The sequence below is a fragment of the Callorhinus ursinus genome, unplaced genomic scaffold (assembly GCF_003265705.2).
Source record: "Callorhinus ursinus isolate GAN/ISIS: 27379988/994484 unplaced genomic scaffold, GSC_fseal_2.0 scaffold22, whole genome shotgun sequence".
NCBI lineage: Eukaryota > Metazoa > Chordata > Mammalia > Carnivora > Otariidae > Callorhinus > Callorhinus ursinus.
This window is the reverse complement of record NW_027397084.1, coordinates 1,757,142-1,781,960: the sequence shown is the minus strand read 5'-3', so window position 1 is coordinate 1,781,960 and position 24,819 is coordinate 1,757,142. Positions and strand designations below refer to the sequence as shown.

Sequence of the window (24,819 nt, the reverse complement as noted above, 5' to 3'; positions counted from 1 at the left end):
TTCTCACTGACCAACCCTGCTGAGTTGGAAACCGTTTGGAAAGGCCAATCAATTGCAGTCCTATCCCCTCACTAGTTTAGGCTCCTGTTTGGGAATGGTAAATCTATTTCAGTTGAACTCCCACTGAACACTTACTTACACTTTTCTTCTGGAGAAAGAGCCATTCCTATTTGCAAAATCAAGACAATCACAGTTGCACATTTTCCCAAATCTTTGGCTGTATTGCAATGGTTGTTTCATTTCGTAATCTCCAACTAAACATTTCCTAACCATGGATTAACAATATAGTTACTGACTGGTTTCTTTTAACAGTATTTATCCAACATAACAAAATAAACTGCAATTTGTTATACTTTTTTTTACAAAACATTTTATAAATATTTTTACAAAATGTATACAAAGCAATTTCAAGTGAGACATACTATACAAATGAAGGTATTTAAGCAAATAAAGCCCACACCACACTGACAGTGAGTGACGCGTCCTCTATAAGTCAAGTCAGTCTGTAAGGCCTCCCTAATCTAACAAAATCTACTAAATTCTTCAGAGCTAAAATAGTTCTTTTTCGTAATTGCCAGTTTAAAATTTGCTTTATCTTTAGGCAGTATTTAAGGACACAGAAAATCAAATGCTTAATAACAAATGCACACTTTTCCACAACAGGAAAAAAAGAAAGAAAGAAAGAAAATGATTTTTGTTACTGAGTACAAGTAGTTCTAAAACTTAACCTTGACTAACGAACCTAAACAACTGAAAGTTGGCCGTCCAAGGTGGAGCTCTCTTACCCTTCGCCAGAGGGGGCTCGACGTGTGAGTTAGGACCCATGTGCGCATAATCTAATCACAGGAGTAAAATACATTTTCGTAATCTTCATTTGTCATTATCTAGAATCTTTCCTCCATAGAAAGTAAACTTACATACAAGGACACAAAAATTTACAAGTTTCATTTTGGTGAATTAGGCTGTTTGCTAGACAAGTGTTAGGGCTTGAAAAACCCTTTGAGATGGAATTTAGAAAAGTGGGGGCTGGGGTAGCAGGGCAGGATAGGGAAGGAAGGGAGGTGACCAATGTACATGAAGTTTATCTTTTCTCTTAAGAATTCCACTGATTGGCGTAATTAATTAGTAGCCTACGTGAAGGTTTCCAGGTAGAGAGTTCCACAATGAGAAGAATTTGATTAAGAGGGACCATCTTTAAGTCTTGCTAGGAATGAGGGGAGCATGAGTCCTAAGAGAAGAAGAGCCTATGAAATCATGGGGTTCAGGGCAGGGTGTTACCCCAGGGCTGCCCAAACAGAAAGTTCCAACTGGCAATACCAACTTATCCTTCTAATATGTTACAATACAGGAAAAAGGGGAAATCTGCAACTTGGACATTGGCACAAATAAGGAAAAAATGGGAACCCTAAAATGGCCCAGATTTTCCAAGTTCTATTGGCCAGGGTGGGGGTGAGGGTAGGAAGAAGGTACTTTGCTTTTAAGAAAACTGGCTGTCTGAGGGGGTTCCTTCAAGGACAGTGCAGGGACAGAGCGGGACAGGGAGAGTCTGGGTCTTCTGTTGTCGTGTTTTCCAATAATCAGAAGCCTTCCTTTCCATCGCGGGCCAATCTGGAGAAGCAGCGCCCAACATGATGACAATGGGGGTCATCCCCGTTCTGGAAACAGCCAGAAACAGATGCTGGCACCGTGTGAGAGTGGAGACCAGTGGGTGCACCTCTAAAGCCCAGAGAGATCAACCGAAGAAATGAGAGAGTGCGCGCAGGAAGTGGGAGGAAGAGTGGGTGTGTCCACACTGTCACCAGAGTGACCTCTGGATCTGAACAGCTCAGGTACACACACACACGTGGGGGAGGGCACGTATGAAATACCGTTACGTGGCCTTCCCGATGATGGGAGAGACCGGCTGGTTACAATGACACTGAGGATGAAGGGAACAGCAGAGGTGGGATGACCTGGGGTAGGAACACAAGGAAGGAAAATGGGGAAAGTTCCCTGAAAAGAAATATAAATAAATAAAGCAGTAAGTCATGTTCACTAATATGAACACGGGCCACACACAGACCATGACAGGGCATGTCCTTTGACTCTCAAGTGGGACTCCCGTGTCTTAGATCTTTTCTTTCAGTGGGGGGGCTGGCTGGTTACTTTGGTTTGTCCGTGTTTTGGTAATGATTGCTGCCGGGGGTGGGGGTGGGGGTGGGGGTGGTGGGGTGACTACTGTTCTCAGACAAGAAGCATAAACAAGGCCAAAGTCCCCTTAAAGTTTAAACTGAAAAATTACAACACAGTTTTCAAACGAAAGTGCTTTAGACGCTTGGCTATTTGTGGGAGAGGGGCCAGAGAGGTTAAATGAAAAGAAACCCAGCAACAAACAAAAACATATAGCATTATGTTGACTATATCCAATTAGAAAATGCGAAAATGCTTGTTTTTTTTTTCTCAATAGTTCACATATATATATGCTTTTACATATATACATATTATATTCCTCAAGGCTCTATCCCGGCCTCCCCTGTACACTGTGCCACTTAACTGGTTTCCGTTTTCCTTTATTTAGCCTGATGAAATGATCTCAAGTCATGCTGTTGCAACTAAGAACAGAGAGAGCATTCCCTAGATGAAATTCAACGCGCATCGGCTGAAAAGCGTGAGGCTTTGCTCTGGGAGCGTCAGAAAAGCACTTGAACGATGAGCAAGGAAACCCTGCAAATGCCCTGCTTGTGCGCTACTGGCAGCTTCGGGGCGGGGGGGGGGGGGGGGAGTCGTCCTTGCGGCAACCCTGGCAGAGGAGCTCAGAGATGGCCTGAGGGGGCATGACCCGGCGGTCTGCCCTCCCAACAACAAGGACAACAGACCCCAAACGGCAAAACTGGGAGATGCGGTGGGCTATTCTTTAAAAAGTAGCTTCTATCGGTCCTGTTTGATTTTCTTTAATAAGTCTTTTCCTTTCAAATGACTTATGATTGTCAGAATTTTACCCAGGGCCAAGTGTACTGTGATCTCAGCGGTGTTTTGTTTTGAAAAATTAAAACAAGTAAACAAACACAGAAATGACTATAAGCACTTTCGTAACACTTGAAATGTGTCGGGCCTATCAGACTGCTTTCTAACAAAGATTCGTTTCGCGAAGGGATCTCCCTGTAACCACGACGAGTATTGCTCTGAAACAAAGAATGAGATCGAGATCAGAAAGGACAACCTGTGATGAAAGATCAAGCTGGCTGGAGACAGGAGACCACTTCCGTTTGCTTTTGCCAGGAAAGAATGTAACTTGTCCGGGGCGGGGCCTCGGGGCGGGGTCTCGGGACGGGGCGGGGTCTCGGGACGGGGCGGGGAAGGGCTGAGGCTATTAACACTCTAAGATACTATTTACAGCTGCTTCTAAAATGGAGTCCGTTTCTACAATGCCTTCACTGTGGTCCGGGATGAACTTTTCCAGGCAGTTTTCCTGCGAAGCCATTGGAGAAAAGTTGGGGAAATCCAACTCGACAGAGCCGCTAACCGTGGGGTCACTCTGGGGCTGCCGCCCGGCCTTTTTGAGTTCCAAGATGTTCTTAAACGTTGTTTCTAAACTCTTGGTGAGCTGGAGATCTGGCTGGGGTTCGCCCGACCCTTTCATGATGTCTGTGTGTAAAACTTCATTCTTTGGAGAATTCCTCAGAGTTTTGTCCTGGAAGGAATTGTTACACGTCATCTCCAAATGAGAATCCCCTAGGATACTGGAGAGTTTGCTGTCAGTACCATGGTCCAGTCGGGATGAGGATTTTCGGGGCCCTTCGGGGCCGGGAGGGCACTCGCTGGCCTTCACCGACTCCCGCCTGCTGCTTTTCTCTTCGGACGCACTCCGGTACTGAGCTAAACCCGCCTTGTCGAACTTTAGCGCCCTGCCGAGGCATTCAGTTTTTTTAGAAATGTTTCCTTCTGCGGAGACCACGAGGTGATTAGGCACTAGATGAAACTGGTCATGATTCGTGGGTTCTGCCATGCCTGGTCTGGCTCGGTCTCGGCTCTGGGCCTTGGCCGTCAGGTGGAAAGAGCTGGTTGCTTTACTGCCGTGCTGGTCACTCCGGCCAAACTGCGTCTCGTGAGCAGCTTTATCAAGTTTGAAAGAACAACAGAAATCAGCCTGAAAACCCTCTGGAAATGGGAACAAAAAGAACACTGAGTGAACGCGGGGGTGGGGGGTGGGGGGAGAACTCTACAACAGACACCCCAGCGGGTCGGGTTCAAGCCCAGCCCAGCGAGCCAGTCTTTCATGGCCAGGAACGCGCGGTGGGGGGGAGGGGGGTGCACAACGCTTGAGGGGGCTTCCTATAACGGTAGCCAGGGCTTCCAGACAAGAAGCTTAACCTCTTTGACAAGGTAGCTGCTTGGTGACACATGGGAAAACCAGATGGGCCAAAAGCTCCGCTTTGTCTTGATCTCTTAGTGTTTTTTTTAAATTTATTTACTTATTTATTTAAGTATTGGCTACACTTGGGGCTTGAACCCACAACCCTGACATCAAGAGTCGCATGCTCTACCGACTGAGCCAGCTAGGCGTCCCTCTTAGCGTTATCTTTAGCTCGTTTTTTATTAATGGCTGCTTTGAAACAGTCTGAAAACAGAAATTTGATGCTGGTATCAGCCTGGTTTCTCCCTTGGAGCAGAGGGCCCGGGAATGAGGCTTTAGGGCAGGGGTGGGGAGTGGACACAACTGCTTGTCTTTGGGTGATGGCACTTCAGTCCTGGTAGACACGTGTGAGGGGACCAGGCGTTATAAAGCTGCACTCTGCCAGGAGCACAAAACAAATGGTCAAATGATATCTCTTGGAAGGACAATGGCGTGTGCAGTAACCGGGTCTGTGAGTGAGCCCTGCACTGTGCCAGGCTTGAGGAGCCCAGGGTGGCAAGAGAAATGTTAGGGGGATGTGGGAGGTGGAGGGCACAGAGGCAGCCTGCTGTCACAGAAGGGCAGAAAAGGTGAAACAGGGCTTCGATGACATCTGTAAAACCAAAATGTCAATTCCTTCACCAAATCACAAAATGTGAGATGTAGGGGACACAGCCTTCACATCTAAAAAGAAGACTCCACCCCCCCCCCAACACCGGCTGTGCGGGCACCAGATACGGGGCTGAGGCACATCCGTGTCCTCGGCTGGGGGCTGGGACAGTGTATGAGCCTTTATCCATAACGCCCAATTCGTCATAAGGCAATAGAAGATTGCAGGTTCTAGGAAAAAGGGACAGAAATATATCCTACATCATTCTCTTCCTTTCTGGAAAGAGTTGCGGATTCTCCTAGCTACACAGCATTTCTTTCAGACTCTCCCTTTAGACCGAGTGTAAGGATCATTTATTCTTTTGAGGGATTTCATGAGCCACACTAAACATAAGGCAGAATCTTGATATTTAAGAGTCAGAAAAGAAGTTAGGGGAATGGAAATAAAGCCACTGGAAAATAACAGTCTAACAGTAGGGGGATGGTTTTTTTTTTTTTTTTTTTTTAATTAAAAAAAATTTTTTTAAAGATTTTATTTATCCATTTGACAGAGAGAGACACAGTGAAAGAGGGAACACAAGCAGGGGGAGCGGGAGAGGGAGAAGCAGGCTTCCTGCCGAGCAGGGAGCCCGATGTGGGGCTCGATCCCAGGACCCTGGGACCATGACCTGAGCCGAAGGCAGATGCTCAACGACTGAGCCACCCAGGAGCCCCTTTATTTTTTTTTTATTAAAGATTTATTTATTTATTTATTTGTCAGAGAGAGGGAGAGGGAGAGAGAGCATGAGCAGGCAGAGGGAGAAGCAACCTCCCCGCTGAGCAAGGAGCCCGACGCAGGACTCGATCCCAGCACCCTGGGATCATGACCTGAGCCGAAGGCAGACGCTTAACCGACTGAGCCACCCAGACATCCCTAGGGGAATGGTTTAGCTAAATTCTCAAATTAATGTATTAAAAATTGATTAAATATTATTTTGAAGACTCTAGAAAATGTTAAGAACTTCAGATGTGTTAAATGGAAGAAAATTAGAACAAAATCATATGTAGATATGATTTTAAGTATACATAAATGATGTATGCAAATGGGAACCAGAACTGGACAAAAACTGGGAGAAATAAAAACTTTTCGTTTATAGGATGGTGCAAGTATGGTAAAATTTATACTCCACGAATTGTTATAATGTTATTAGATTTAAAAAAAATTTAGAGGCCAGAAAAAAGTAAGGAGGATTTTTTTTTAAAGTTTTTTTAGTTATTTATTTGTTAGAGAGAAAGAGCACAAGCAGGGGGAATGGCAGGCAGAGGGAAAAGCAGGCTCCCCGCTGAGCAAGGAGCCCTATGTGGGGGCTCCATCCCAGGACCCTGGGATCATGACCCTAGCTGAAGGCAGATGCTCAACGGACTGAGCACTCAGGCATCCCAGGGAGGATTTTTTTTTAAAGATATTTATTTATTTATTTGAGAGAGAGAGGGAGAGAGAGAGAGAGAAAGCACAAGCGGGGGGGGGGGGTCAGAGGGAGAAGCAGACTCCCCACTGAGCAGGGAGCCCCATGCAGGGGCTCGATCCCAGGACCCCAGGATCATGACCTGAGCCAAAAGCAGATGTTTAACTGACTGAGCCACCCAGGCGTCTCTATTTTTATTTTTAAAATCTTTTATTTATTTGAGAGAGAGCATAAGCGGCGGGAGGGGCATTGGGAGGAGAGGGAGAAGCAGACTCCCCGCTGAGTGGGGAGCCCTACACGGGGTTCAGTCTGAGCCACCCAGGCGCCCCAGGAGGATTCAGTTTTATTTTATTTTTATTTTTTAATTTTAATTTATTTTTAAAAATTTTATTTATTTATTTGAGAGAGAAAGAGAGAGGAAGAGCACACAGAGGGAGAGTGAGAGAGAGAAGCAGACTCCCCACTGAGCAGGAAGCCTGATTCAGGACTCGATCCCAGGACCACGAGGTCACAACCCAAGCCGAAGGCAGATGCTCAACCAACTGAGCCACCCAGGTACCCTGAGGATTCATTTTTAAAAGGCAGAATATGTTGGGGCACACTGAGCATGGAGCCTGCTTAGGATTCTTTCTCCTCTGCCTACTGCCCCTCCCCAGCCACGTGCGCACGCGCGCGCTCTCTCTCTCTCTCTCTCTCAAAAAAAAAACAAACAAACCAACAGCACAAAAACAAACAAAAACCCAGCCATTGCAAGAAGGACACTTAGACCCTCCTCTGTCCCCCTGAGAGCAGGAAATAAATCTCCCACGTGAAAAGTGCCCTCCCTGTACCAGGAGAGAGAGACATCCTTATCACCAGAAATAGAGAATTCAGGGCCCAGAGGTGTAGAAACAGTCCTTATTACTTTCACTAATTTACTACTCCAGCCCAAATTCTGTTTAGAATTCCTTACTAACTGAAGCTCCCAGAGTTAAGTCTTCCTTATCCTGTCAATTTCTCATAGATTTATTGTCTCTTTGTCTAAAAAGTGTAAAAACTGCCTGCCTTGGTCATTCTTTGGGTTTCAGTTTCATTACTGGGCCTCTGTACACATGTAATAAAACTTTTTTTCTCTCCTATTCATATGTTTCATGTAAATTTAATTTGTCCAGCTAGAAAAACATTGGCCGGAGGAAAATTTCTTCCTGCGCAGTCGGTGGGAAACTGCCGGGTGAAAGAAAGGTACTTAATGAAGCATCTTAATTTATGAGCTTGCGGGCAGGGCCCCTAAGGATGCCTTGCATATGGTAAGACAACTCGATAATTTGCTGAGGCTTAAATGCTTCCGGGAAGGCTTCTGACTTAATTTAGTTCTCTAGGGGCGCCTGGCTGGCTCAGTCATTAAGCGGCTGCCTTCGGCTCAGGTCATGATCATAGGGTCCTGGGATTGAGCTCTGCATCAGGCTCCCTGCTCAGTGGGAAGCCTGCTTCTCCCACTTCCACTCCCCCTGCTTGTGTACCCTCTCCCGCTGTCTCTCTATCAAATAAATAGATAAAATCTTAAAAAAAATAATTTAGTTCTCAAGAAATACAGAAAGAATGTTTATAACGGGGAAACACAATCACATAACGAATGTGGAATTCCAGCTTGGATTTTCTAGACTATGGACCTTCTCACAGTATTCATGCACTGTTCTCGCTCTGGGTTTTTTCTCCCCAGAATGCATTCTGTACCTTCAGGTTTCATACCCAGCGGTGGTTCAGAGAGACTCCCCACAGGCCCACGGCCTGGAACCCTGGCAGCACCTCTCCTCTACTTTTCCTCTGACGTTTCTTACCAGGATCTACAAGTGCCAGACGCTTGTCTCGGGACAGAGAAGCTCTTTCCTCCTGGTTGAACATCCTGTCAATCATCACCATCTCAGCAGAGGGGTTGATCCGCTGAAAACGAAGAGTCTGGTCATTTCAAATGCCTTTTAACAAAGTGCAAACATCCCACTGCATCTTTGAAACAAACGAAGCACCCAGACCTGAAAATTTGGTGTCTAGGTTCTAGTAGCATCCCATTTAGTCCCATTTATCCTTGTCACGTAGGGATGCATTTTTTAAAATTGTATTTTTGGGGAAAAGGTGATTTACACTGACTTCTAGAGAGCATGTGAAAACTAAGCCTGCCTTCTTTGCTTCCCCGGCCTGTCTCTGCAGGCACCTGCACCTAGCAGTTTAACAGACTCTTACAGAGTGATTTTATGCACACACATGCATTGACATTCATCTTGGTTTATTTCTGCACGCAAATGGTAGCAACTGTACACACTGTTCAGTCTTATTTCCCCCTTCTGCCTAACAATACGTTAGAAATCTTTTCATTAGGATGACATGTTTCTTCATATTCTACTATACTTTCAATGTGTTTTTTAGTAAGGCTTTCCTTAAAATTATTTTTTGCTCTACAGAATTGAAGCTTAAATTATATTGTGAGTCCTATTTAACATGAAAATTCATAGCAGATATAAGATAACTTGAGGAAATAAGTGGTCCTTTCCTCAAAAATGGTAAGAGTTAAGTCTTTTTGATATCTCAGCATTTTTTTCCTGAAATGGTTGTCAATGTAAGAACAACATTCCAAATTTTGGAAGCATAATTTTAAGTAAATATAAATAAGTAAATATATATATTTAACACACACACATATTTTATACTGTATTGTATATGTATATAATGTAATTCAACTAAGCTCCCAAGGTACATTTCAAAGTTGATCTTAAATTGGAAACTGCTTGTAAGAGGCCAATTTATAAGTGAAAGCCTGTATGATTTCAGAATTGCTTCTAAAATCTCAGAATAGGCTTGGTCTTTCTATCATTTCCTGAATTATCTTCTGTCTCTAATTAACCGGAGCTTTAAAACTAAGTTTAGTTTCTATTTGGAATGATGAAAACGTTCTGGAATTAGACAGTGGTTGATGGTTGCACAACCTTATGAACATACTAAAAACCATCAAGTTGTACATTTTTAAATCATGCATGAACTTCATGGCACGTTAATGATCACTCAGTTTAAAACAAGATAAAGCTAATTTTAACACTTGTCATCACCTGGTCTTTTCAGATGTTACTCTGAACAGTTTTCCCCACACTTCTGGGCTGGTGAGAGGTAGCTGACAGCATCAGAGTATGCATGGGGGCTGGGGTCTCAGATGGTCCTGGTCTGTCCCCTAGCTCTGCTAATTGCTCTCCAAACTGATGTAGGATGTTAGGCAAATTACTTAACCAAAGCCCTGGTTTCCTCACTTGGAACCAGGAGAACCATAGCATGCATTAGGTGTGAGCGAACATGTCAAGTGCAGCGAATGCCAAGTGTCAGGAGTACCAGTCAGGTGGAAGGTTTTCTACAATCTTCAGTATCTGGGCCTTTGAAATTATGTTGGGAGAATGTAATTCCCTGAAGTTTTTTTCTCTCTGAATTACTAGCTGTGACCTGTGGGGTTTTAAAAAACAAATATGCTTAGTAGCATGAATTTTACCATGGCATCTTCTAGAAGCAGGCATCTGTATTTGTTAAGCATAGCTTGGGTCCTTTTTAGGAGCTGAGTGGCAACTGTTTCAAATTCACTGTCGACTTTAAAAAAAGAGAGAGAGAGAGAAAATGGTAAGAGAGTGTAAATCACTCACTAGGTCTTTTCTTTCTCAGGACCGAAATGCATTACTCTTCCATTACTCAAACATGTCTTGCCTGTGACAATCTTCTCTTCTTAGGTTAGCTTTCCTTGTTTAAACGTGTTTCTGCACTTCCCCTCACCGTCCACTGTTAGGTGACTGGGCAACTCATCCCAATACTAGCTTATTTTAACTTTAATTAGGAGGCCAAAACCAGAATACTTTTAACATCACCAATAAAAGAAAACCATATAGCACAGACATGCAATAAATATCAATGAATAGAGAAGGATCTGTTGGTCTAGATGGTCAAACCTCCACTCCCTTCCAATGGTATGAAAAACGGAAACAGTTGAACAAGAAAGTCCCATAGTCTGGGCTGGGCGGATCGGTTTTATGTAAGGACACAAACTAGTTCATGACATCTTGCAGGTCACAGTGCTGCGGCTCCGTCCTTTGCCTGCCAGTCTCCAAAGGTTTTGCATTTTCTAGTCACTCCGAGTCTTCACATCCCTGTGTCATACTGGACCTGGACCGTACTCCCTGGACTGCCCAGGGAAGCTCCCAGGGGACTGACCGGGACCGATCTGCACTCAGATCAGAGACTGAAGCCAGGTCAGCACGGCCAAGGGCAGCCGTGGGAGGGCTGAAAGCAGCGGAGGGGAACTGATGGAGTCTAGGCTTGCGAACGGGGTGGGGGGGAGGAGGGTAGAACTAAGCGGCACAGCTGGGAGGGGCAGCAGGGCCAGGTCTCAGAACGGGCAGAATTCCAAGCTGGCATAAAGGGGCCCTTATCCTTAGCATTTTTGCCAGTTTCTTGACATACAGCAATGCCCTAGACTCACTTTGGAGCTCGAAGAACGGTTGTGGGGGCTAAAGTATCTATCTCATTCATAAAACTGCTGGTAGCAGCTAAGGGGTCGCATTCTGCCCACACACGAGAAATCACTGTGTAGAGTACTGCCTTCAGGGCCATCCATCTGCAGCCAGCTGTCCAAACAATGTTTTGGGTTCAGTGCCCCCGGATTGGTCAATAAAATACTCTGACATTTGGGTATCCCCTCACCGAATATTGAGAAGAGTAAGTCACAACCCTAAAGAGGGACCAGGAAATTGAGTAAATTGGGAATAAGTTAGGTCTATGATGAAAAACACGAACACGCCTACTCTCTGGGAGCCCCGGGGCTCTTGCTCTCCTGTGGGGCATCCATAGGATGGTGCGTGGTGTGACAGGGGCACTCTGGGGTGGCAGCCTGTTTACCTTTCTTCAGGTCTTGCTCCGTGGGCATGGAGCCCTGGCACACGTGGTAGGAGAGGAGCCTCTGCACCGCCTCACTCAGTGATCGGAACTGACTTTTGTCAGGTGTCACAGCGTGGGCTTGGTCCCTCTGTAACTGCTGGAGAATGCTTTAAAAGAGAAATTGCCAGTGTCAGTGGAGATCCATGGTAGGAAATCTAATCATGATGGCTATTTGCATGCCAAGAAAATAAGATCTACAGGAACGTTATTATTCACAGGACAGTGGTTCTGTGTTTTCTTCAGTTTTATACTTTGTACACCATGGTGGGAGTAGAGTTTGGTCGAACTGTCTCCACAGGGGACTCACACTATGACCCTGGCCTCAAAACCACGGTGTTGCCACCAACCCCTCACGTGGGGGTGCTCACACAGATCTTGGCAATGCCTGACCATTGGCCAACTAAACTTATGCTAATATTTCTGTTCCAAACACAGGAGTTTATCAAACCACGCTTCTCCTCAGAGACCCTTTGGCCAATCAAAGGGTATGTGGTATGCTAAAAAGACAGAGAACTATTCTCCCTGAGAACAAAAGAGCAAACAGTAGACTCAAACTATATTTGGTACACAGTTGATCCTTCAACAACATGAGGGGGTTGGGGGCACGGACTCCCCGCACAGTCAGATATCCGTATGTAACTTGATTTTTCCAAAACTTTACCAAGAGTCTCCTGTTGACTGGAAGCCTTATTGATTACATGGTTGACTAATATATATTTTGTATAGTATATGTATTATATACTGTATGCTTACAAAAAAGGAAGCTAAGAAAAATGTCATTAAGAAACTCGTAAGGAAGGGGCGCCTGGGTGGCTCAGTCGTTGAGCGTCTGCCTTCGGCACAGGTCATGATCCCGGGGTCCTGGGATCGAGCCCCACATCGGGCTCCCTGCTCGGCGGGAGGCCTGGTTCCCCCTCTCCTGCTCCCACTGCTTGTGTTCCTGCTCTCGCTGTGTGTGTGTCTCTCTCTCTGTCAATTAAATAAATAAATAATTAAAAAAAAAAAAGAAACTCGTAAGGAAGAGAAAATACATTTACAGTGCTGCGCTGTATTTATCAGAAAACATCTGCATATAAGCAGACCTGCAGAGTTCAAACCCATGTTGTTCAAGGGTCACTGTATTTATGGGTCCCAATAGAAGCAAACTGTAGGAAATTATTTTCAAAGCATATTTTAAAAAATATTACATATATTATTATTATAACCTGACTTCTGTTGTATAGTTATTGAAGGTTAGGAACCTAGAGAAATGTTCAAAATGAGTCATTTCCAGGGGTCACTCACAAAGCTCCTTTAGTTAGCTGTTTTGCAGCAGGTCGCTTTTGTCCTCCTGAGTGACTATCCACCTAAAGACAAAACACACCTCTTATTACTCCCTTCTGTAGAAAAAATATGCAGAATACAGTTACACATAAAGGTCACTATGTTGTGAATATTTTCAACTCCTTATCAAGAGCATAGTCTAAGAATGTAGAAGGTGTCCTGCTAAAAAATAAAACAAGCAAGGCCATAGACCCATGTAGCAAAGTCACACTGTGTTCAAGATCATGGAAAGCTGTGCTATCAGTTTCTTGGAAGGACTCAGCTTGTATTTAAAGCCTGAAACCCCAACTCTCTAAATGTATCATTAGATTTTTGGAGAAGTACATTTTGTGGGTACTAACTCCATGAACATCTGAAAATTCAGTTGCTGTTACAGTCTAGGTGTATGATCTAGTAGGGAATCTCTTTCTTTCTTCCTTTTTTCCTTTAAGTAACCTCTAAACACACAACCGTGAGATCAAGAGTCGCATGCTCTACTGACTGAGACAGCCAGGTGCCCACAGTAGCACTTCTTATATCAATGTTAAGGACACAAACATGACTTAAGTCAGAACCTGAGAACTGAACCAGATCCTTCACTGGGTATTCTAGGCAGGCAGAGACTATAACAAGTTTCAAACTATTAATTGGTGTTTGATGAAGAAGAAACTAAGGGCTCCGTAAGCTGAAAACAAGATTTTTTTTCCTTCCTTTTCAGATCAGTGGTTGGGTTAAAAGACCACAGGGACTGGGTATTTCATAACATTCCTGGTTGCTACAGCAGAAAAATAAAAAAACTCTCAGTATAGAGGCACCTGGGTGGCTCAGTGGGTTGAGTGTCTGACTTAGGCTCAGGTCATGATCTCGGGGTCCTGGGATGGAGCCCCAAGTTGGGCTCCATGCTCAATGGGGAGGCGGGGAGTCTGCTTGTCCCTTTACCCGTCCCCCCCGTCCCATACACTCACTTTCTCTCTCGAAGAGATAAAATCTTTTTTTTTTTTTTTTAAGATTTTAGGTATGTATGTATTATAAAGATTTGACAGAGAGAGAGAGCACAATCAGGGGGAGGGTCAGAGGGAGAGGGAGAAGCAGACTCCCCGCCAAGCAGGGAGCCCGATGTAGGGCTCGATCCCAGGACCCTGGGATTATGACCTGAGCCGAAGGCAGACGCTTAACCAACTGAGCCACCCAGGTGCCCCAATGGATAAAATCTTTAAAAAAAAGAAACCTCTCAGTATAACTAGGATGAACAGATCCAGGGGTGCCTGGGTGGCTCAGTCAGCTAAGCAGTCAACTCTTGATTTCTGCTCAGGTCATGATCTCAGGGTCATGAGATCGAGCCCCACGTGGGGCTCGGTGCTCAGTGGGGAGTCTGCTTGAGATTCTTTTCCTCTGCCACCCTCTCCCCCTCCCTGCCACTCACACGTGCGTGCTCTCTTGCTGTCTTTCTCAAATAAATTAATTTAAAGAAACAAGAGGAACAGATCCACTTTGGCTATGATAATGAGTGACCAACAGTAAACTACATTTTTTTGAGTACCTTCTATGTATTGACTGCCAGTATAGTATTAATTCATGAGGAAATGACAGTGTTGTAATGTGAGAAATAGAACAGACACATTAATCCCACAAACATGAACATAACACGGCCTGGCTGAGGGGAAGGTCTTCAGTGAGCACACTTTTGGGGGCAGATGATGCCAGGCAGCAACTACCAAGCTGAAGATGACATGACTACATTTTCTCTCAATTATGCTCAACATTAAGAAGCAGCTATGCAAACTGGCTTCTACCTGCACAGCTGGCCGGCCAGGAGATGATCCAACTACTTTTTCCTGCTGTGGTTGTGCAGTTCCTAAGGACACCGGCATAACTTTGCTTCCAGAATCCTGCCCTATTAGAATGAACACATAAGACAACAGGAACAGTCAAGCAAGCCTCTTATATAACCTGTAGAGTCCAATGTATATGGATTACTGACCATTCTGAAAGGGATTTCTTTATCATGGATGCTTGCTCTGAGGGAGGAGAGCAGGAAGTACATTCATCTACAAAAGCTCTAAGGCAGAGGTCAGGGTTAGCAAAGCCTATTTAGGTAGTAAATAGAAACAAATACATAAATAAATGGTAGTAAATAAAAGCTGTCAATGCTACAGTTTCAAATTATCTAAGGTCTGAGGAATAAGCCTCAAACCAGTAATCTGTATTACCAAACCCCAAAACACTCATAAATTAAGGGATGGAGGCCCAAATAGGGGGCTGATTAGGAGTGTTCCTGTTTTTGTCTTTTCTAGTATTTATTGAGCAGTGCAGATATTCAAAGCTTTAGAAGAAATGGAAGACATAGCCCACAATATTTTTAGTCTTGGGGGGGGATTCCAAATATACATAAATAAAGGGACATGAGGATAGTTACAAAGTCACCTGTGCCATATGGTACTAGATTTTATTGTTTCTAAGCAGCACATTTTTTCCATATATTTTAGTGTGTCATAATTTAATTAGAAGTGTTTTTTTTTTCCTTAGTAGTACATAAAAGGAAGGTACAGATGCAACACGGTCTGTTATTTGGGTAGAAAAGATACAGGAGGCAAGGTCAGAGTGGGCATGAGGTGGAATGGGAAAGGCTGCAAGCAGGATGAGGGATGGGTTTGGGGAGACAGGGGACAGCAGAGGGGAGCTTACAACAAAGGCTCCTGACCTGGCAGTGGGGTGTTCAGGAGGCCAGGGATCTGCGTCTGCCTCAGGCCATCTGTGGTCTTGGAAGCAGCAATGGGGGAAGTCTGATTCAAACTTTTTTTCTGAGCCTGTGAAAAATATGGCCAAGATGAGAAGTTAATTTCATGACTAAAAGTTTTCATAGATTAGCTAAAACACCAATCAAGCCTGTTAATGCCTACCTGGCATCACTTCAGTTTAGACTACAAAGCGAAACAAGAATTTTACTTTACTCTCCTATCACTCTGGGAGGATTGCAAAGAGCACCCTTTAAGAATCTATGGGCATGGGGCGCCTGGGTGGCTCAGTCGTTAAGCGCCTGCCTTTGGCTCAGGTCAAGATCCCAGGGTCCTGGGATCGAGCCCCGCATCGGGCTCTCTGCTCAGCGGGAAGCCTGCTTCTCCCTCTCCCACTCCCCCTGCTTGTGTTCCTGCTCTTGCTGTGTCTCTCTCTCTGTCAAATAAATAAATAAAATCTTAAAAAAAAAAAAGAATCTATGGGCATGTTGAATTTTCTGGATGCCATTCACAGGGATGCTGAGTTGATACCAGACTGCTTTCTTGCCCCGGAACTGCTGTGTTGGTGGTACTCAGATGCAAAGGCTGAGCCAGAAACTCAGTTTCTATCCCTAATAGTTTCTGTCCCCAGTAATTTTCCATCATGCCTACAAGGATTATAAATCTGACTAACAGATCCTATATGGGGTCTGCATGGACTCTGAGCACCTGGTCAGGGCCCAAGTGCCAACCCCAAACCTACTGTCAGCACTCACTGCTTGCTGTGTGTGTCACCCTGCCGCCGGTATGTCTCTCGTTCACGTCATATCAACATCACGTGTACTTGGTAAATGTAATTTCAACCGAATATTAGCCTGAGGAAAACACTATTAGATAAATTAATCTGATTTTTTAAAAGATTATTTATTTATTTATTTATTTGAGACAGAGAGAATGAGAGAGAGAGAGAGAGAGAGAGCACATGAGAGGGGGGAGGGAATTAATCTGATGTTTTAATGGGTGTGTGCTTCTTTTCTATAAATGAAGAAGATGAATTGGATGATGTTTAAGGACTGGCAAGTTCCTTTTAGCTCTAAAAAAATCTGTTATCCATTTATCTTTACTTATTTTTAAAGATTTTATTTATTTATTTGACAGAGAGAGAAGGAGACTCCCCACTGAGCAGGGAGCCCAATGTGGGACTCGATCCCAGGACCCTGGGATCATGACCTGAGCTGAGGCCAACTCTTAACCAACTGAGCTGCCCAGGCACCCCCATTATCCATTTAAAGTAAGATGATAGGGGCGCCCGGGTGGCTCAGTTGGTTAAGCTCTGCCTTCCATTCAGTCATGATCCCAGAGTCCTGTGTTGGGTTTCCTGCTCAGCAGGGCTGAGGTGAGGGGGTTTGCTTTTCCCTCTCCCTCTGCCCCTCCCCCACTCATGCACATGTACACTTGCTCTCTCTAATAAATAAATTAAATCTTAAAAAAATAAAGTAAGATGATAAAGGGCTTTTAAATTACTTTCAATTTTTAACCTTCCATGTCATTATCACTTCATAGTGCAGTAAGTTTTCAGTTTTTTCTCTAGTTTTATTTATTTTATTTTTTTGAAGATTTTATTTATTTACTTGTCAGAGAGAGGGAGAGCATGCACAAGCAGGGGCAGCGGCAGGCAGAGGGAGAGGGAGGAGCATGCTCCCCGCTGAGCAGGGGACCCGATGTGGGACCTGATCCCAGAACCCTGGGATCATGACCTGAGCTGAAGGCAGCTGCCTTAACTGACTGAGCCACCCAGGTGTCCCTCTCTAGTTTTATATTTTGTATACCATAAGTAGGTTTAGAGTTTAGTCCAACCATCCCCATGGGGGACTTAAACTATGACCTTGGCCTGATGAGAATGTTCCCACCAGGGGTGCCCAGGTTAAGCATCTGCCTTCGGCTCAGGTCATGATCCCAGGGTCCTGGGATCAAGCCCTACATTGGGCTCCTAGCTCAGCGGGAAGCCTGCTTCTCCCTCTCCCACTCCCCCTGCTTGTGTTCCCTCTCTCGCTGTATCTCTCTCTGCCAAATAAATAAATTCTTTAAGATAAAATGAAATAAAATAAAATAAAATAAAATAAAATGTTCCCACCAACCATTCATATGAGACCTTGGCAATACCTGACCATTGGCCAAGTAAGCCCATGTTAACATTTCTATTCTAAACAATTATTTGAAACAATTAATTATTTGGTTCCCTTTTCTAATATAAAAATGGAGAAGAATTTGACACTACCCAAGAAGGACTGGAGGAGGTCATTACAAAGTTGGAAATGGTCACCTTGCTCATCCTTCCATTAGCAGGGAAGGTCAGACCTGCACCATTCTAGGCAGACAGGTAATACATTCTTAGTAACAAAACCACAAGGGGAACATTTTCCAATGTTCACAGCATTTCCACTAGAACGTAACTCCACTCTCCTACTGTAGGAAGCTGTTCACACAGAGGACACTGGGGTTGTGGGGAGGCCTGGGGCAAACAGTGAGCACAGGCCTTCCTCACAAATACTTCCAGGGGATGAACACTAAAGGCCACTTCGAATAAAAAACAAAACAGGTAAAAGTTGGAAAAATGCGGTTTAACAGGGCAACGCTATACACTAGGTGGGATTCTGAACTAACCAGATCCACAGATGAATAGATGAAGCAGAGTGAAGATGTTCAAATGACCATAGTCCTTACAGCAGTGCTGTTAGTACACGACAGTTTGGGGATTTTTCCCAATGTGCCTAGTTCACGTAGAACAGAGAATATCATCCTTATTGCTTTACCGCACACGACTTTTTTATTTTTTGTAAAAGATTTATTTATTTATTTATTTGACAGAGAGAGACACAGTGAGAGAGGGAAGCAAGGGGAGTGGCAGAGGGAGAAGCAGGCCTCCCGCTGAGCAGGGAGCCTGATGCGGGGCTCGATCCACCCGAGCCGAAGGCAGATGCTTAACGACTGAGCCACCCAGGCATCCCGACTTTTTTTTTTTTTTTTAATAAAAATGGCATTACCCAGCCTGATCCTCTACCTTGTTAATCAGACATGACCTAAAATGATTTATAGCTACTAAACAGATGAATAAAACAAATTCCATGCATACATAAGTAGTAAAACTAAAAGAAAAGCAAGGGAGAGATCACTACAAAAGCCAGGAGAAGGGCGGAGGTTGGGAAGGCCTATGGAGGGGGCTGGTTTCTGGGACTACTGGAAATATTTTATTTCTTGAGTGTTCACATGGATGGGAATTTGCTTTATAATTCTTTGTTAACTGGGGGCGCCTGGGTGGCTCAGTCGGTTAAATGTCTGCCTTCAGCTCAGGTCACGATACCGGGGTCCCGGGATCGAGCCCCACATTGGGCTCCCTGCTCAGCGGGAAGCCTGCTTCTCCCTCTCCCTCTGCCTCTTCCCTCCACTTGTGCTCTCTCTCTCTCTTGCTCACTCTCTCTCACAAATAAATAAAAATCTTAAAAAAAAATTCTTTGTTGGGGCGCCTGGGTGGCTCAGTTGGTTAAGCGACTGCCTTCGGCTCAGGTCATGATCCTGGAGTCCCGGGATCGAGTCCCACATCGGGCTCCCTGCTCAGCAGGGAGTCTGCTTCTCCCTCTGACCCTCTTCCCTCTCGTGCTCTCTATCTCTCATTCTCTCTCTCTCTCAAATAAATAAATAAAATCTTAAAAAAAAAAATTCTTTGTTAATTGTACGCTGACGTTTTACGTATTTTTTCTAAATGTGTTGGCTTTCACAATACAGAAGAGTAAAAGGGAAAAAAACCCAGAACAATCTTTTTTTTTTTAAAGGGAAAGTTGTTCTTTTTTTTTTTTTTTAAGATTTTATTTATTTATTTGAGAGAGAATGAGAGAGCGAGAGAGAGCACATGAGAGGAGGGAGGGTCAGAGGGAGAAGCAGACTCCCCGCTGAGCAGGGAGCCCGATGCGGGACTCCATCCCGGGACTCCAGGACCATGACCCGAGCCGAAGGCAGCCGCCCAACCAACTGAGCCACCCAGGCGCCCAACCCAGAACAATCTTATGCCAAAGCCTGAAAATTCAGCATCAAATTGAGGGTATGAAGCACTGTTGTGTCTAAAAACAAGGATACTCTCTGAAGGGCCCACCCTTGTCTGAGCACAGTTGGGAGTGATTTATAGTCCCCTTGCCCACCTGTCTGCGGCTAAGCATTGGCACCAGCCGTGTTTTCATCCTCTTACCACTGCCTGTGCTCCTCACTGGACCCCTTCCCTTGGGGCGACTGCAGAGGTCGGGATGGGGTGGCCAGGGCCAGGGTGGCGGTAGACCAATCAGGATCCAAGGGGGGAACCTGTCCCGGTCCCCACAGTGGAATCACCTCAATTCAGCGGCTCTGTATGTTTGGAAAGCCCCACTGCCTCAGGACTGCTTTGTCTCTAGAAGTTCACTGGTTGTGCCCAGCCTACTCATTCCCAGGCAGGCCTCTTATCCGTCTGGTTCCCTGCTGTGTTCCCAGCACTGGAACAGGCCTGGCACCATGGTAAGCGCACGGTAAACAGTTGTGAAATAAACTGAGTGCAGTGGAAGTCATGGGCGTCTGTCCCTCCCTCCCGGTCCAGCAACCCCTGCGCCCCCAGGAGACAGCAACTTTCCCCCATTCCCCAAAACTTCAGGTTGCTCGCAGTTGACAATCTTTTCCAGAAATAAAATTTATCATTCTATTGTTTTTCTTGTAGAGAAGACTTACTCTTTAAATACATTTTCTAAAATATATATAGGGGCAGTTGGGTGGCTCAGTCGGTTAAGCGGCTGCCTTCGGCCCAGGTCATCATTCCAGGGTCCTGGGATCGAGCCCCACATCGGGCTCCCGGCTCAGCGGGGAGCCTGCTTCTCCCTCTCCCGCTCCCCCTGCTTGTGTTCCCTCTCTCGCTGTGTCTCTCTCTGTCAAATAAATAAATAAAATCTTAAAAAAAAAAAAGAATCCATTTGGTATTATTTGAAAAGCAGTTGTCTTTAAAAAAATAAAATACATATATATATATTTTTTATATCTTAAAAAATATATATATATAGGGGCAGCTGGGTGGCTCAGTCTTGTTAAGCGTCTGCCTTCGGCTCAGGTTATGATCCTGGGGTCCTGGGATTGAGTCCCACACTGGGCTCCCTGCTCAGCGGGGAGCCTGCTTCTCCCTCTCCCTCTGCCCCTGCTTGTGTTCCCGCTTTTGCTCTCTTTCTCTCTCTGTCAAATAAATAAATAAAATCTTTAAAAAAATACATATATATATTTTCTTCACAAATAGATTAAGGATACTTTGTTGAGAACTTGGCTCTAAGAACTCTGCTAATATCAGTATGCATCTTAATTCTTTAGATCCTATGGATTATCTTGATACCATATACACATATAGAAAAACCCAACAAATCAAAATATTTAATGTGTCAATTCCCCCTTCTGTGGTACACTTTGAAAGAAACCAATTCCAACCTAGCAAGACGAGATTCATCCTACAACAGGCATTTACTGAATGAGGGAGACGTTTGGGGTCTCCCCAGCCACACTCTCGTCTGAGAGTTGCCCCATTGCCACAGAAATGGGCTGGAGCCGGCAAGGTTGGAGAACACACAAAGATGTGTGACCTGCCAGAGGCACCGAGAGCTAAAGTTCAGGAAGGGAAGGAGCACTTTTTCTTCCATCTAAAAGTGCCAAGCCTGGGGTGTCTGGGAGGCTCAGTGGGTTGAGCGTCTGACTCTTGATTTTTGCTCAGGACGTGATCTCAGGGTCGTGAGATGGAGCCACACATTGGGCTCCACGCTAGGAGGGGGAGTGTGCTTGAGATTCTCTTTCCCTCTCCCTCTACCCCTCACTACCCCCAATAAATAAATAAATCTTAAAAAAATAAATAAATAAAAGCACCAAGCCTGCCAGTGGAGCAGTTTATCTACCCAGAGGGGCACTTTTTCTTAATTTGAACAAAGGCCTTGGATAGAGCAGCAGAGACCCTGTCCGGCTACTGCCTCACATCCCCTGTGCCCCCGCTCCTCTGGACGCGCCTTCCTGAACCATCATCCAGACTCTCCTGGGAATTTAGAGTGGTGGTAGGGAGTGGATACCCAAGGGCAGTGGTTCTTGAATGCAGGTTTATAGGCTAGTTGCATCAAGATCACCTGGGGAACTTCAGAAATACCAAGTTTCTGGGTTCCATCCACAAGGTTCAGAAATCCGATGTGGGACTTAGGAATTTACGAATCTAAAAAGCTCTCCAGTTGATTCTGATGCATTGCTAAGTTGTGGAAACCACTGCATTTGCCAGTTTCTGTTAAATGCTTGGATAATAATGTAGAGCTGGACTGGGGTGGCCATTTTGGTGGAGCAGAAGAGTGAGAGAACAATGAAGACAGACAGAAGGCCATGATATCTTGAATAGGTTAAGAGAATAGCAGAGAGCCTGATTTCTGAACTTATGAGGAGATACACTATACCTCCTGGACATTCTCCCTTTTGGCTAAACATGTTCGGATGAGTTTCCGAGAGAGCTGAACCTAAAGTACCGTGACTGAGGCGTGTGGGTGTCAGCGGCGTACACAGCACTGTGGGCACCACAGGAAGGTGGCTGAAGGACACCAGCACAGTGTCCGCCCTCTGAAAGCTGACCATCCAGCAAACACCCAGGCCCACCCAAACGCAACTGAGCAGTGCGCTGTAATTCTGGCCTCCAACCTCAACTGGGCCCTCATGCCTGTCCAGCAATCCTTTCTTTCCCCTAGCCAGCTCCTTTGCCCATTTTCCACTGAATGCTATTTCATTATCTTCAAACCCGTAAGCCAGGTGAGAGCTTGTTCAGCTCTTTCCCGCCACAGCTACAACCTTACCCACATCCCCATTCTACCTTTCCTTGCTTCTGCTACAATGGTGGACGCATCCCTCCTCTCTTCTACAAAGAATCCCACCAGTGCTCTGGAATTCATGTCTGTCTCCTTGCCATCAGCTCTGAAAAAAGCTCAAGCCTTTCCCATATCTTAAAAAACAAATTCCCTTGACCCTACCCACCCTGTGGCTATCACCTTCGTTTTTCTGAATGTTGTCTACTCATTACCACACCTCCCACTCTCTCCTGGGTCTACTTAAGTCTGGCTTCTGCACCTAACACTCCAGGGAAACAAGTCTTACCAAGGTCGACAGCTGTCTCCTTGTTGCTAAATCTCTCAGAAACATTCTGATCCTTACCTCCACTGGCTTCTCAGTGGCACTTTGTTCTGTGGACCTCTGCCCTCCTGCCTGTAACATTCTCTTTCCTTAGCTTCCAAAATGCTGAAGCGGAAAGGTTCCTCTTCTCTGGAACCTTCTGAGTCTCACTTGTGGACTCTTCTTTCTGTGTCCATCCCCTAAATATTGAGGTGCTTTGGGGTTCTCTTCTGGCCACTTTTTTTCTTTACTCATGCACCCTCCCTAATCCATTTCACCCATTTGTACCACTTCAGTTACAATTTATATGCTGGTCAGTCCCACTGAGTCCACATTTTGGTCTTATGCTTGGGTGACTATAGCTGTTTACCGTACAGCTGGACTGTCCCCTGGGTTGTGAGACTTGACGAACATATCCTAAACTCCTAACTTCCCTTCAAACAACAATTTCTTTTCATGTTCTCTAGCTCAGTGAAGCTGGTGTGACGGTCAAGAGTCTATGTATCATCCTTATTTCTCCACGACAGCCAATCAATCTCAAATCCATTCCATTCTCACTCTCTCTCGTGCCACCAGGCTGGTGTAGGGCTTCAGTATTTCATGCTTTGATCATGACACTGGCTCCTTAACAGGACAAAGGTCCCGTATGATTTGGTCCTTGCTCGCCTTTCCCGCCTAAATCTTCTGCACCTCACCTGAACAGGTCTTCCTGTCCCCTCAGTATCACGGTCTCTTCTCTCACCAGCCTTTGCACGGCTGTTCCTACTGCTGGAAAATTCTTCACTCAGGCCCTTGCTACCTGGGTAAGGTCTCAGTCAGAAACCACTATTTCAAGGAAACCTTCCCCAACCATCCCATCTGGGTTAGAGGCTTCTTTTCTGAGCCTGGCACTCTGGATTACTTCTACCAGAGCACTGAAAACACTGCACTGTGGTTGTCAGTTTATCTGTCAGCCTCCTACCCTGCAACAGAATGTTGTCTCCCTGGGACTTGGCCCAGGGCTGGCTGTGGCAGGTACTGAAGTACTGCTGAAGGAAGGAAGGAAGGAAGGAAGGAAGGAAGGAAGGAAGGAAGGAAGGAAGGAAGGAAGGAGGGAAGGAAGGAGGGAAGGAAGGAGGGAAGGAAGGAGGGAAGGAAGGAGGGAAGGAAGGAAGCAAGCACTGTCAGTGATTATGCACCCAGTGAGCACTATGAACAAAAAGTGCAGAGAAGATATCTGGGGTGACTGGAAAAGGCTTCTTTCTTTTAGGGGCTTTGAAGGGGCTCCGAAGGACAGGAAACATTTCTACCTGCTAGGAAAGGAAGTTTAATGAATACCCGTGTCAGTAAAGATGTGGGCTCACAATGAGGGAGGCGGGGAGGAGGGGTCAGCCTGGCTAAAATGGAGAGTTTCCAACCAGAGAAGCTTAACTGCCAGCCAGGGGTTTGTACTTTCTTTTGTGGCGATGGGGAGTCTCAGATGATTTGGTTCAGGTCACCAAGCAAATGTTTTAGGAAGATTAATGTGGTAGAAATCTGCCTTTAGAAAGAGGCCGAAGGCAAATCAATCACCCAGATAATTGCTAAATTTGTTGATGTGTTAGGGTCAGAATGGGCCTTGGAAATCATCTAGCCCAGTGCTTCTCTATCCTGGTTGCTCTTTAGAATCACTTGGGGAGCTTCTGAAAAATGCTGATGCTTACAGCCCTTTCTCCAGACCTTAAATTTAAATCAGAATTTATGAAGGAGAGGCCCAAGCACCCATATTTTTAAAAAGCTCCCCAGGTGGTTCAATTGCATAGCTAGAGTTCCTCATTTTAGAGAAGAGAAAATTAGGCCTCAGAGAGTTTAAGATATAAACTTAGATGACCAAATCAGTCCCTGGCAGAGCGGGACCTACAAGCGAGCTCTGATTCCTAACCCAACTCTTGTTTTTTCCATGACACTGCAGTCCCTCTTAAAGTCTAGCTCGGGGTAAGGATGCATAAAAGGAGAGAAATGGGAATGCTGTACTAGCAGAGCCAGCTGGCAGGTAAAATCTGCCTTTCTGAGCAATTTGGCCATGCTCTGAACCTCCATCTCCTTGACTGTGAAATGGAAACAGTCACTCCTTGTAGCCCCAAGGTAAGGCTTAGCAATAATATGGAGAGCCTCTGGCCACTGTACCAGTTGTTAATAATATGATCATTACTTTTATTATTATTGGAAAGAACAGGTGTGAGGCATTCAAAGACGAATCTGTACGATTTAGTAACTTATTAAAAGTATAGAAGGTGAG

The 24,819-nt window shown here is 45.2% G+C and overlaps 1 protein-coding gene across 6 annotated transcripts in view; it reads right to left on the bottom strand.

The window, feature by feature from the left end:
* Nucleotides 1-200: 200 nt before the first annotated feature.
* BICRAL (BICRA like chromatin remodeling complex associated protein) overlaps nt 201-24,819 on the bottom strand; it is a 74,540-nt gene continuing 49,921 nt past the window's right edge. For 4 of the 6 annotated variants that reach the window (XM_025890530.2, XM_025890529.2, XM_025890527.2 and 1 more), the window contains 7 exons: nt 15,368-15,473; nt 14,460-14,560; nt 12,649-12,710; nt 11,326-11,471; nt 9,932-10,026; nt 8,244-8,346; nt 201-4,137 (listed from right to left, as the gene is read on the bottom strand). In XM_025890530.2, the coding sequence (XP_025746315.1) occupies nt 3,350-4,137; nt 8,244-8,346; nt 9,932-10,026; nt 11,326-11,471; nt 12,649-12,710; nt 14,460-14,560; nt 15,368-15,473 (1,401 nt within the window). In that variant the 3' untranslated portion in view covers nt 201-3,349. The remainder of the gene's footprint in view (nt 4,138-8,243; nt 8,347-9,931; nt 10,027-11,325; nt 11,472-12,648; nt 12,711-14,459; nt 14,561-15,367; nt 15,474-24,819) is intronic. The other 2 variants (XM_025890532.2, XM_073904989.1) reach the window with 2 other exon arrangements.